General features: G+C 43.8%; 1 protein-coding gene across 2 annotated transcripts in view; it reads right to left on the bottom strand.

Moving 5' to 3' along the window:
• The window catches only part of MCM3AP (minichromosome maintenance complex component 3 associated protein), a 42,234-nt gene extending 28,814 nt beyond the window's left edge, over positions 1-13,420 (bottom strand). The window contains exons 1-7 of one of the 2 annotated variants that reach the window (XM_070407029.1): positions 13,152-13,420; positions 8,959-10,275; positions 8,487-8,710; positions 5,382-5,463; positions 4,981-5,125; positions 3,196-3,386; positions 1,520-1,659 (exon numbers count right to left, since the gene is read on the bottom strand). In XM_070407029.1, the coding sequence (XP_070263130.1) occupies positions 1,520-1,659; positions 3,196-3,386; positions 4,981-5,125; positions 5,382-5,463; positions 8,487-8,710; positions 8,959-10,168 (1,992 nt within the window). In that variant the 5' untranslated portion in view covers positions 10,169-10,275; positions 13,152-13,420. The remainder of the gene's footprint in view (positions 1-1,519; positions 1,660-3,195; positions 3,387-4,980; positions 5,126-5,381; positions 5,464-8,486; positions 8,711-8,958; positions 10,276-13,151) is intronic. The other variant, XM_070407028.1, reaches the window with a different exon arrangement.
• Between the last annotated feature and the right edge of the window lie 70 nt (positions 13,421-13,490).

Here is a 13,490-nt window from a genome sequence, read left to right as displayed (position 1 = left end):
ATCTACACAATGGAATACTATGCTGCAGTCAAAAAGAAGGAACTCTTACCACTTACAACAGCATGGATGGAACTGGAGAGCATTATGCTAAGTGAAATAAGCCAGTCAGAGAAAAGATAAATACCACATGATCTCACTCATTTGTAGAATACGATGAACAACATAGACTGATGAACAAAAATGGATCCAGAAACAGAGAAGCACTGAATGAACTGTCAAACCTCAAAGGAAAGGTAGGGGAAGGCAGGAGTGGGGGGCAGGGATGTAAGAGATCAACCAAAGGACTTGTATGCATGTGTATTAGCATAACCCCGTGTTCGGCAAACCGCGGCTCTCAAGCCACATGTGGCTCTTTGGCCCCTTGAGTGTGGCTCTTCCACAAAATACCACATGGGGGCGCGCACGTACAGTGTGATTGAAACTTCGTGGACCATGCACAGAAGTCGGTATTTTGTGGAAGAGCCACACTCAAGGGGCCAAAGAGCCGCAGGTGGCTCGCGACCCGCGGTTTGCCGAGCCGCAGTTTGCCAACCACTGGCATAACCAATGGACACGGACACTGGGATGGTGGGGGCTCGTCCTGGAGGGTGGCAGTGGCCAGGGAGGGGTCGATGGGGGAAAAAGGAGACATATGTAATACTATAAACAGTAAAAAAAAGAACTTAAAAAAAAAAAGCAGAGGAATGTAAGTGAAGACACACCTGCTTGGCCCCAAGCACAGCAGTGTGACAGGTAAAGGACTTGAAGGCATTTTCAAAGGTCTTAGCCATGCTCAAACACCAGACTACGTCTACACAGACCAGGAATGAAATGGAGACAACAGTGAGGACTGGGGGGCATAGCAGAAGCAAGGGCCTGGTGAGCAGGAGCCCAGGGCCTCTGCTGTGACAACTGCTGCCTGACTGAGGGCCCTGCGCTGGGTAAAGGCAGCTATAAAACCACCAGCCGGAAGAGGAGGAAAAGCCCAAAACGAACAAAAGAATAAAAGGGCCTAACATGGTGATTTCTGGGAAACAATTTAGGGACATGAACAGGCACATGTTCAGGAAGCTGAAGAAAGGTCATACCCTCTGACAGAGTTAACTATCTGAAGGAAATCATCTAATCACCTCCGAGGCATTATACATAGCATGCGCAAATGAATTAACATAATTGAAAAATTAGAAACAGCCTATCTAATGGTTGCAAAATGGGGAGCGTGGACAGAACTACATAATTAAATAATATGCCGTCATTTAAAAATGCTTATAAAGAGTTCATTATAACAAAAAAATGCTCATGATATAATTTTAACTGAAAAAAAAATCATACAAAATTGTATCCAGAACATAATCTCAAATGTGCAAAACATAAACATAGGAATAAAACTGTGAAAAGAAAAAGTTTTTTCATCTATGAAATAATTCTGCATTTATATTTGTGTCTATACCTTAGGGACCTGTATGGTCCTGTACAAGATTGCTTAGTACGCAACTCACAATACAAACAATTGTACACAATGCGGGGCGTGGGGTTCTACCTGGTCAGTTCCTGGGATCACTTCAAATACACTCAGCTGGCTCCGGGTCTCCCGCATGTACCGCTCCTTCTCGGGACACATGTCAGGGCACGTCCCAACAAACGTCCTTGCTTTGTCCAGATCGGTTCTTTTCACCCGAGCTAAATGACATCAAGCAAATAGTAAGAACATACCACACAGTATGGAGAATTCAGCGAAGTGTGTTTTCGTAAACTATAATAATAAAAGTGTAATATGCTAATTAGACCGGACAAAGCTGGGGCTGCGAGGGCCGAGCCCCTTGCATGAATTTCGTGCATCGGGCCTCTAGTGATAAAATAAGAACAAACATCACACAAATCACACAAAAAAAGAAAAACTTTTTAAACAGTGGGACTCTGGGAAAGAAAAGCATGGCCTACACCAGTGATGGCAAACCTTTTGAGCTCGGCGTGTCAGCATTTTGAAAAACCCTAACTTAACTCTGGTGCCGTGTCACATATAGAAATTTTTTGATATTTGCAACCATAGTAAAACATAGTAAAACAAAGACTTATATTTTTGATATTTATTTTATATATTTAAATGCCATTTAACAAAGAAAAATCAACCCAAAAAATGAGTTGTCATAGGTTCGCCATCACTGGCCTATACGCAGGGGGGAGGGGGGTGTGCAGGGCATCAAGGCCTGCAAAGACCCCAAGGCCTTCTTGCCTCTCCAGACGGATCTCTTCACTGCACACCACAGGCAGAGGGGCCCACAATGCATTTCCTATAATGACCTCAATAATAAATACTCATGGCTGCAGTATGTTTGTTAAAAGAATCAATTTGTTAAATGTACATATATCATTATTTTAAGTATTTCATATTTCTAATGTAACAAGAATCACATAATGAAAGTTACCTGGTCCTGACCTGCATAAATCTCTATTATTAGCCACAGAATTAAAATAATTGCAAAAGTATCCTTTAGCCTGGGAGGAGTGGTGTGAGGTGGATGGGGGTCAATGGGGGAAAAAAGGGAACATCTGTAATACTTTTAACAATTAAAAAAAGTATCTTTTAAATGAAATGGAATGAACAACTTCATAATTTGAAATATATACATCTTATTTTTATTTTGGAAAATTCTAATGTCTAGTAATAATTTTATTTGGAATATAAAAATCACCATGTCAGTGACATAATTTATGATGGCAGCTTTTATTACAGTGTTAAGGAGGCACTGGGATTATTCCACTGATTCACAGCTTTTAAAAAGAGAAAAATCCTACAGTTAAAATTTAATTAAAACTTTGCAAAAAGCACATATGATTTTTCTTTTCTTTTTTTCACTGCACATCGTTTTAATGTTAATAGAATACTTACTTTTGGAATAGGTAATACATTCACATGGTTCAATAACCCAAAGGTATAACAACATCCAAAATAGAACACACCCTCACACCTTGCACCCTCTCTCGTGACAATCAGTGTGAGCAGACCCTTCCCATCTTCCATGACTATTTTATGCACACATAAAGCAAGTATGCTTACATATGGGGACATACACACAGTTTCCCCCTTAATTGTACACAAATAGTAGCACACTACAGACTTCCTGCACCTTGCCGTTCTCACTTCACAATAAATCTTGATGAATTTCCATGACCTACAAGGGTCTCTGGACCTCTGCACAGAGGCAGTCACCATACCTTGCCTCATGATTCTGTCCCTCTGGTCAAGCAGGCGGTACTTTTCCTCAGACGTTTCGGCCACAGTGCCTATCAGCGCACTGAGGGAGGACACACACAGCCCAGGACTCTCAGAACTCTCAGAGCCCGAGTCAAAAGAGTCTCCTTCAAACAGGTGGGCCTTCAGAAGGCCTGACTTCTTCACTGGAGAGCTACAGAGAAAGCAACATATCAGAGCCTTGTGTCCATCTGGCATCTGCAAATGTCCACTTCCAAACACTTCCCTTATCTTTCAAGATTTTCTGCTCCTCTAAAGCTAGTAAACTATAAACTTTGAAGTGAGACAAGCTTTGATAATGCTGGTAATGAGCAAAATGATGTTACTCATATTATCTGTGATTTAAAATTTTTTAACATTTCATACTTCTTTTAAAATGAGATGAGCCCATTTAAACAGCTGAAATGAATATTTATAGACTTCTCTCTCAAAATGAAATTCAGCCTGAAAAAAAACACTTTACCACCATGAAGAAATATCATGTCCACATGTTTTCATACATAACTTCACTTCAGTAGAAGAATGTACTATAGCCGAAACCGGTTTGGCTCAGTGGATAGAGCATCGGCCTGCGGACTAAAAGGTCCCAGGTTCGATTCCGGTCAAGGGCATGTACCTGGGTTGTGGGCACATCCCCAGTAGGAGATGTGCAGGAGGCAGCTGATTGATGTTTCTCTCTCATCGATGTTTCTAACTCTCTATCTCTCTCCCTTCCTCTCTGTAAAAAATCAATAAAATAAATTAAAAAAAAAAAAAAGAAGAATGTACTATAAAAAACTGGGTATCCCCTCTCAGCTTCCCCATTTTCCAGCAGACTCTCAGAATTCTGTGAGCTCCAATGTCAAAGAAGATACAAGAAGGGTGGAGTACCGGGCCAGCATGGTCAGTGACAGAGCATCGACCTATGAAGCAGGAGGTCACGGTTCAATTCCTGGTCAGGGCACATGCCCAGGTTGCCAGCTTGATCCCCAGTGTGGGGTGTGCAAGAGGAAGCCAATCAATGATTCTCTCTCATCACTGATGTTTCTATATCTCTCTCCCTCTCCCTTCCTCTCTGAAATCAATTTTTAAAAAAATTTTTTTAAGGGGTTGAGTGAGAAAAGCAAAATCAAAAGCAAATCAGCAACTAAACTGCTAATTGCGAAATTGAAAGTGAGGAAAATACATTGGCTGAAATAGGTGAAGGATGACAGACCTGTGGAAGCAGTCCTGCTGTGAAAGGGAAGGTGGGAGCTCCAAGAAGAGGGGGGAGGGAAGGGAGCATTTGGAAGGAGACAGCACCCCATTGGAACACACTGTGGCTACCCAGTTATTATGCAGCCTCACGTGATAAGCTGAACCTACAAAAAGCCCTGTTGGAAACTGCCCTATGGCTATTAGGAATACATGGTTATGACAGCTAGTTAGAAGTTTTAAGGGAAAAAGTGACTGCTTATTCATTTACACGTCAGGTAGAACTACTGACAGCAACTGTATAATACATGGGACCCAGTCAGATGATTGAGGAGCCCCAGGGCCTCTTCAGGGAACTAGCAAGTGGCTCTTTGTCAACCCTCTTATGTCCTTTCCCACTCCCACTCCTCTCCACTGTTCTCCTCTCCTCCGCCTTCCCTTAGCCTACTCAGGTGTTAGTATATTACCCCACTTCCCTTTCAGGCTTTGGCAGGACTGCTGTGAAGTCCCTCCTGTTTACTGACAAAAGACCCACGTGCCACGTCAACTAAAGTCATAGGAACGACCAGCCGCACCTTTTATTCGTGAGGCTGCCGACTGTAGTCCTCCCCATGGGCTTGCCGAGGGGGGAGTGCTGAAAGGATGTGTCCTCGGTGCCCTGGCCAGCCTCACCCTCACCTGGTTTCTTCTCCTTGAGGGAAAAAGGTTTCTTGTTGGGACCTGAGGATGCAAGAGTCAGAACGGAGTGTATATGATATTACATGTCACTTGATACTGGATTTTTACTTTTTTTTTTGAGAAAGTAAAATTCTTATAATTGTTACATGAGGTTACAAAGGAGTCCAAGGAAACACTGGGACAAAAGGATCCACGTGGAGCCACCCCCCTTTTGGCCTTGGGGAAGGGCTCCCAGTCAAAGCTTAAAGGGTCTTGCAAACAAAGCATTAGAGACTCCAAAGAATATCTGAACACTCACTCATTTTCTTCTTGTGCCAAAAGATAGACGTTTCTTCAGGCAAACCTTTTTTCCCCTTCTTCCTGGCCAGGGCTGCAGAAGCCTGGAAAACAGTCCACAACTCAAAGTGTGAGGCATCAGGAGTCCACAGGAAATGAAATTCAATCTCAAACATAGTCAACAAAAGTTCGTGCAACAGAGCAAAACCTCCACCCACTACGTGGCTGACCACACTATCGGCCTCCAGCCTTGGGAACTGCAGTCCTTTACTTGTCTCACATCTGATATTTGCTCTCTCTTTTTTTTTTTTTTTAATTAATGACTTTAGAACCCATAACCATGGCCTCACTGGCACTTGGTAAAATGATTCTCACTATCTGATAACATACATAACATGGAAAGGCACAGCTAAGTCACACGCACACACAAAGGGAAGCTGCAGAATGATGCACACGGGATAGAATGTATCACAAAACACATAAACCAAGTACATGTTAGTATACCTACAAATATACCTATGAAAATGTCCAGAAAAAATACACACCACTCTAGTAACTGTACTGGATCCTGGGTAACAGGAAAGTTGGGGGTGATCAAGGACCTCAGCTTTGTGTTACCAATGAATTGCTTACAATAACAAAGTTTTTATATATCATGTTATGTTACTTATTGTATATTTTTTAGGATTCAGCTGAAAAAATAAGCACACTGCAATAGGCAAAAAATAACTTCCTATATAATAAAGACTAATATGCAAATCGAACGAATGGCAGAACGACCAGTCGCTATGATGCACACTGACCACCAGAGGGCAGATGTTCAATGCAGGAGCTGCCCCCTGGTGGTCAGTGCGCTCCCACAGGGGGAGCGCCACTCAGCCAGAAGCCAGACTCACGGGTGGTGAGCACAGCAGCAGTGGCAGGAGCCTCTCCCGCCTCCGCGCAGCCCTAAGGATGTACGACTACCAGCCCAGGCCTGCTCCCTCAGTCAGTCGGACATCCCCCAAGGGCTCCTGGACTGCAAGAGGCCACTGGCTGGGCTGAGGGACCCCACCCCGCAGTGCATGAATCTCGTGCACTGGGTCTCTAGTTTAAAATAATGACCCAGCAATCCTACCCCTAAGTATATACCATAAGACCCAGCAATTCCACCCCTAAGTATATACCCAACAGAACTGAAAGCAGGGTCTCAGGAGAGATTTGCACACCACGTTCATGGCAACATTAGTTAAAACTAGAGGCCCGGTGCGCAAAATTCATGCACTCTGGGGTTAGGGGGGTCCCCTAGCCTGGCTCTGTGCCCTCACAGTGCGGGAGCACCGAGATCCGCGATCGATCGCCCCAAAGAGGTAGGCCCCGCCCACCCATCCGGGGCTCCTCGACAGATTGCCCCAAAGAGGTACGCCGGAGCTGGGGGTCCCGCCTCCGCAGCGGGCAACGGGCACAGGAACCCCGACCAGCCCTCACTGGGCCCCGCCCCTGCAGCACCCCCACAGGGCTGTGGGAACCCTGGCGGAAGCTGAGTGGAGCAGCTGCTAGGCACCGCCCCCGCAGCACGTGCAGCCATCTTGTGACCTCTTGAGGGCATCAAGGTGTGAGGACCACCTAGCCTTTTATTAGTAAGATAGCCAGAAGGTAGAATCAATCTGTGTCCATTAACAGATAAATAAACAAAATGTGGTCTATCCATAAAATGAAATATTATTCAGCCATAAAAAGAAATGAAATGCAACCATATGAATGAATCTTGAAAACATGATGAAAAAAGACAGACAGAAAAGGACAAACTGTATGGTTCCACTTATTTGAAATATCTACAATAGGCAAATTCACAGAGATAAAAAGTAGATTAGAGGTCACCAGAGGCTGGGGATGGAGGCAATGGGGAGTTATCACTTAATAGTTATTGAGTTTCTATTTGGGATGATGCAAAAATTCTGGAAATAGATAGTGGTGCTGAATGCACAACACTGTGAATGTAATTAATGCCACTGACTTGAAAAAAAATCAACAGGAAGGAATAAATAGCAAAAACCCTAAAACTGTGCACAGATTTAAACAAAACTTCCACTTTAAGAAATTTAAACAAAGGATATAAACTAATCAAAAATATATGCACAAAACTGTCCACAAGTAGAATGCTGACCAAGAAAGTAAACAGGATAGAATGCCAGGTAGCATTTAACAATCCAATTCTAATCTACGCAGCTAATTAATTTCAGAAAATACAAAGATTGTCACATGAAGAGATTACCAACAGTATTTACAGTATGATCCCATTTGTGCAAAAACAATGTGACCCTATATTTGCAAAGACACTATCCAGAATATTCAGTCAATATCCTGGAGGAGAGAATTATGGGTGATTTGATGGTCCTCCCATAGTATATTGACAGGCAATACTTCTAGTTAACAAAAGTATAAAAACATGCTTTCTACCTTGTAAATTCCTGTAGAACTTACTTTTTCCCCCACAAGAATATTTTTAAAAATAATAAAGATATAAATCTACATAATGTGAGCTACAGCTGTTATGCACAGGTATACTTACATACATACAGGATGGGGCATACTAGTAAGTGGGTTTACAGTTGTATGTGAAACAGTTTATTCTCATATTATTATTTATTAATTATTGTGTTATTTTCCATACCAACAACCATAAACCTACTTCTGCCCGACGATGTATTTAAAATTAGGGTATAAACCAAACATATCTCTGGGGAATGTGATTATAAGGGGATTTCACTTTTTCTGTATTGTTTGAGTATCTATAGCCATCGTGTACTATGACGAAATAAATCAAAAACAAAACAGAACTCAAGTTTGGAAAAGTGCTGTGTGGTTATGGAGCCAATCCAGTGTGTTTCAGAAGAATCTGACTTCATGGGACTCACCACAGCATTCAGTAGGGGCTACAAGCTTTTCACTAATGACTCCAATTATGAAGAAAAGTGCTATTCTAGCCTCTGCAAGGTAAGAACAAAATATTCTAGTACTTTCCTACATTCTAGCAAGCAAATAACTGATTCTTTTTAAAAAAGGTTTTGAAGTGACAAAGTTCATTCCTACTTTATTACTTTAAAACTATTTTTTCACTCACACAAACTCAGTTGGGAGTACTTACATGATCAAAGAAATACACCACCGCGAGGTGTTTGTTGCGCCTGCTGTAAGTGCGCTGCACTTTAGCAATTTTGCCAAAGTGCTTCTCCAGAAAGGTCCTGTTGTTGTAACGGTCGGGAATGTTCTTGCACTGGATCGCTGTGACTTCAGAGGGAGAGAAGCCCCCAAGACTGTCTGTGCTCTCACTTCTTTTATTCTGACGCCCAGGAGTTCCTCTTAGAAAATCTAGGGGATCAGAAAATGGGCACAGAACTGTAGTAGATGTAATGTTTCCCAACAGGAGGCACCAACTATGTAAGGGCAAAGGAAATTTCCATGTGTGTGAGACCTGCTCCAAGATTCTATGGTATATTAATGTCCCTAATGTTTACAGGGGACTTAACCAAAAAAAATCAAGCTAACACCCAGGAAAGTTTACCAAGAACTTGCCATACAGCAAGGTTTACTGCATGCTGTACATTTTTAGAACTCACCTTCTTTTTTATCTCTTTCAGTTTCTTCCTCTTTCACACCTGGAAGCCGGGAAGCTGCCAGAACAGACTGACTCCCTCCTGGTATGGCCATGTGATCATTTTCCCCAGACTCGGCACAGCCAATTTCTTTTCTAGATTCCTTGTTGCTCAGACGACTGACTTCTTTATTGCTTTTGAAAACATCCTGTATAGTCCGACCAAACAGAGTACCTCCCCGGGGCCGATTCAGGCGGACAGGCCGCTTATCAGGAGGATGATCACCTCTCGAGAGAGGGTCCAGGTCTTCCACTGCGTCGTGGCCATATCTCCTTGGGGAGCGATCCTGATCCTCCTTCCTTTTCAGTCCTTTCATGAAGCTGCAAAGTGGCTCCACTTGGGAAACAGTTTCTTCACATCCTTGTCTGGCACCTGTTTTGCTAACGGGGAAGGGTTCCCCCAATGATCCTGAAGAAGATGTGGGGAAGCTAGTGAAGCTACTAGTAAGACTTCCAAATAGTGATTTAGGGCCTTTCTTCTCTTCCTCCACATTTTGACTTGACAAAGCAAGGGCAAAGGGTGATGATGAATTACTACTATCAACTGGTTTTGAAAAGGTAAAATTTGATTTAGTAGCTGAACTTGTCACCTGTGTAAAAGAAAATGGAGCCTGTCCTCCAGGTCCACTACTAATTGGTTGGGAAAACGTGAAAAATCCAGAAGTAATTTGGCTTTGAGTTTTCTCTGGCTCAGATTCAGCCCCCAATATTGGTCTGAACACTGAATTTTCCAGAGATTTAAAGCTGAACTCTGTTTTCCCCAAACCATAGCTTGCTACTTCTCCAGTTTCTGGTGCAAAAGTAGAAGTACTTGGGAAAGCCCCAAGGTTGGGTGATTTAAAAGTAAATCTTGGGTTTCCAGGCACACATGAACTTGAAGGCCCAGAGGCAGATAGAAAGGATGGAGTGTGTTCAAGTCCAGAAAAGAGTCCAACATTTGAGGTTTGGGAGAATCCTAATGTTTGTGCTGAAGAAGAGTGACCTACTCCAGACGTTGGAAAGCTAGATATCTGTGAAAATCCTGAGCTTTTCCCAGATACTGTGTTGTTTTGTCCAAAAAGAGAAGGCTGACCAAATCGAAAGGGCTGCTTAGCCTGAGCTGTTCCTATGGAACTACTGGAAGATGTTAAAAAAGCACTAGGCTGCTGCCCGCCGAAAGGATTAGGTGGGTTCATCTTCTGATCCAGTTACTGGAAGGTAATGAAGATTTCCCTGTACAAAGCAGTCCTCTTCCTTAAACAGTTTGTTGAACTAGGGAGCTCCCCCCTTCATTTCATGTAAGCTGAAAGACAAAAATTCAGATCATCAGAGCTTTGTGCTGCTGGAAAACTAAGAACAGAATTTTTCATCACATGTCACATTCTAAATTATTTAATAGGCAGACAAAGCAAAGGGCCAAGTATTCTTATTTTCTGAGAGATAGTGGGTTCTTTTTCGTTTCTTTTCTTTCTTTTTTAGGGGGGAGGAGGAGTATGGGGTGGAGGACGATATAAATAAATTACTTTATTACAAATGTTTAAGGCGTGACTAAAGGCCAAATCATTTTACTAAATTGGTAAATTCACCAAAAACCTCAAATGTTAATTTAAAAAAAAAGAATGTTATTACACTTTTCAAGTTGAAGAGAGCAGTTTCTCCTAACTTCTTCCAATCTCCACTGTGACAATTAGAACATCAGTGTTTCAGTTCTCCCACCTAATTATTCTCCGAGTAACCTTAACACTAAATACTATTTCCAGACCCAGAAAAAATGTTTTTATACCGGGGCTACTCCTCCAACGAACCAGCTTTGAGGTCAAGAGTACTCACGTCCAGAGAAACCAAGATGGCGGCATAGGTAAACACCAGAAATTGCTGCCTCCCAAAACAACTTCAAAACTACAACTAAAAGACAAAACGGACATCATCCAGAACCACAGGAAGGCTGGCTGAGTGGAAATTCTACAACTAGAAGCAAAGAGAAAAGCACACTGAGACTCACAGGAGCTGCGGTGCGGACGTAAAGTGCAGAGGTACGGAGGTGCACACGGCAAGAGCTGGCAACTGAGGACACGGCTGTCTTTTTGAATCGGGAGGGAGTCACAAGCCCCCCACTGCTCTGAACTCCAGTTCCAGGTGAGTCTCTGGGGACCCAGACTCATACGGGGAGAAACTGGACTGTCTGGCAGTGAGCAGAACTCGGAACTGGAGGGCGGCTTTCTCTCACAGGTGCTTGCAGCGATTACGGGGACACTGAGACCAGGGGCCCTTTAGGGCAGGGCTGAGGATCAGCCATAGCTGCTTGCTCCGCTCTGTTGATCCCCTGAGACCCCGCCCCACCCAAGCTGCCGCAAAGGCTTTTGCATATGAAAGGCCTGGCCCTTTGCAATCTGAAAATTACCTAACATACTGCAGCTGGGCCAGACAGACTTCCAAGAGAAGGTTCAAGGCCCCACAGCAGCTTGCATTGCTTCACAGCTGGGCCTCATCTGGTCACCTCCAAACCCCAAACAAGGAAGGGGAATCTGCAGATCTCTTCGTAGCTCCTGCTGGGTAGCCTCAGGCAGAGGCTAAATTAGCACCTCCTTAGAGATCCAAGAGCCAGTATACCCAGTGGTCAGAGTGGGACCATCCAGATTACAACTCCTCAGATCCATAAGGGACATGCTCAGGGGGCAGACTCAGTGAGCACCAAAGCCCCACTGAAGCAAGTCTTGCCCCATAAGGGTGTCTCCAGCACAGAAGTTCTCCCACTGTAGACACAGCTGATTCTCACAGGCAATTGGCCTGGAGGTCAATTCCTCCCAGTGACACCTACAACAATCAAGGCTTAACTACAACAATCACTGTGCACAAAGCCCACAAGGGGGTGCACCAAGAGTGTCCACCTCAGGTAACTGGGGAGGCTGAGCCATTGGGCCCTATAGGACACCTAGCACACAAAGCCACTCTATCAACACAGGGAAGCATAAAAAATGAGGAGACAAAGAAACAGATCACAAATGACAGAAATGGAGGAAAGCAAATGACTGGATATAGAGTTCAAAACCACGGTTATAAGGTTTTTCAAGAATTTTCTAGAAACCGCCGATAAATTTAGTGAGACCCTGGAGGATATGAAAAAAGACCAACTAGAAATTAAGCATACACTGACTGAAATAATGAATAATATACAGAGATCCAACAGCAGACAAGAGGATCGCAAGAATCATATCAAAGATTTGAAAAAGAAGAAACATAAAATACCCAACCGGAAAAGAAAAAAGAATCCAAAAATATGAAGATAGTGTAAGGAGCCTCTGGGACAGCTTCAAGCATACCAACATCCGAATTATAGGGGTGCCAGAAGAAGAGAGAGAGCAAGATATTGAAAATCTATTTGAAGAAATAATGACAGAAAACTTCCCCTACCTGCTGAAAGAAATAGACTTACAAGTCCAGGAAGTGCAGAGAACCCCAAACAAAAGGAATCCAAAGAGGACCACACCAAGACACATTATAATTAAAATGCCAAGAGCAAAAGACAAAGAGAGAATCTTAAAAGCAGCAAGAGAAAGAGACTCAATTACCTACAAGGGAATACCCATACGACTGTCAGCTGATTTCTAAACAGAAACTATGCAGGCCAGAGTGGCAAGAAATATTCAAAGTGATGAATAGCAAGGACCTACAACCAAGATTACTTTATCCAGCAAAGCTATCATTCAGAATTGAAGGTCAGATAAAGAGCTTCACTGATAAGAAAAAGCTAAAGGAGTTCATCACCACCAAACCAGTATTATATGAAATGCTGAAAGGTATCCTTTAAGAAGAGGAAGAAGAAGAAAAAGGTAAAGATACAAGTTATGAACAACAAATACATATCTATCAACAAGTGAATCTAAAAATCAAGTGAATCAAAAATCTGATGAACAGAGTAAAGTGGTGAATATAATAGAACCAGCGGCATAGAAAGGGAGTGGACTGACAATTCTTGGGGGAAAGGGGTGTGGGGGTGCAGGAAGAGACTGGACAAAAATCGTGCACCTATGGATGAGGACAGTGGGAGGGGTAAGGGCAGAGGGTAGGGTGGGAAGTGGGTAGAGGAGAGCTATGGGGGGGAAAAAAGAGGAACAACTGTAATAATCTGAACAATAAAGATTCAATTTAAAATAAACAGAAAAAAAAAAGAGTACTCACGTGGAGAGGCCGCCCTAGACTCGGGAGGGCTGGAGCGGAGCATCACGACCCCAACTAGCAGGCGGCTCCATAGGTCCCCGCACAGGCCGTACCCTGGGCCCGGCGCCTCGCTGTCCCGCCCCTTTAGCGACACGCGCGAATCGGGGCCGGGGAACGGCGAGCGAGTAAGGGGCAACCTCCGCCCGGCCCTGACCCGGCGCAGCGCTCACGGTCCGGCTCAGGGACGCCGCCGCTTCGGGGTACCCCGGCGCCTAGCTGGTAGCGCAGACCAAGACCGCCGGAACCAGCGCTTCCCTGCGCGCCACGGACCAAAACAGTGGTGGACCGACTTCCGGTCCT

This window comes from Myotis yumanensis, unplaced genomic scaffold, assembly GCF_028538775.1.
Source record: "Myotis yumanensis isolate MYYU_CA2020_CCGP unplaced genomic scaffold, mMyoYum1.0.hap1 SCAF_2, whole genome shotgun sequence".
Taxonomy (NCBI): domain Eukaryota; kingdom Metazoa; phylum Chordata; class Mammalia; order Chiroptera; family Vespertilionidae; genus Myotis; species Myotis yumanensis.
The sequence above is the reverse complement of the archived record's forward strand: the minus strand, read 5'-3'. Positions and strand labels throughout refer to the sequence as shown.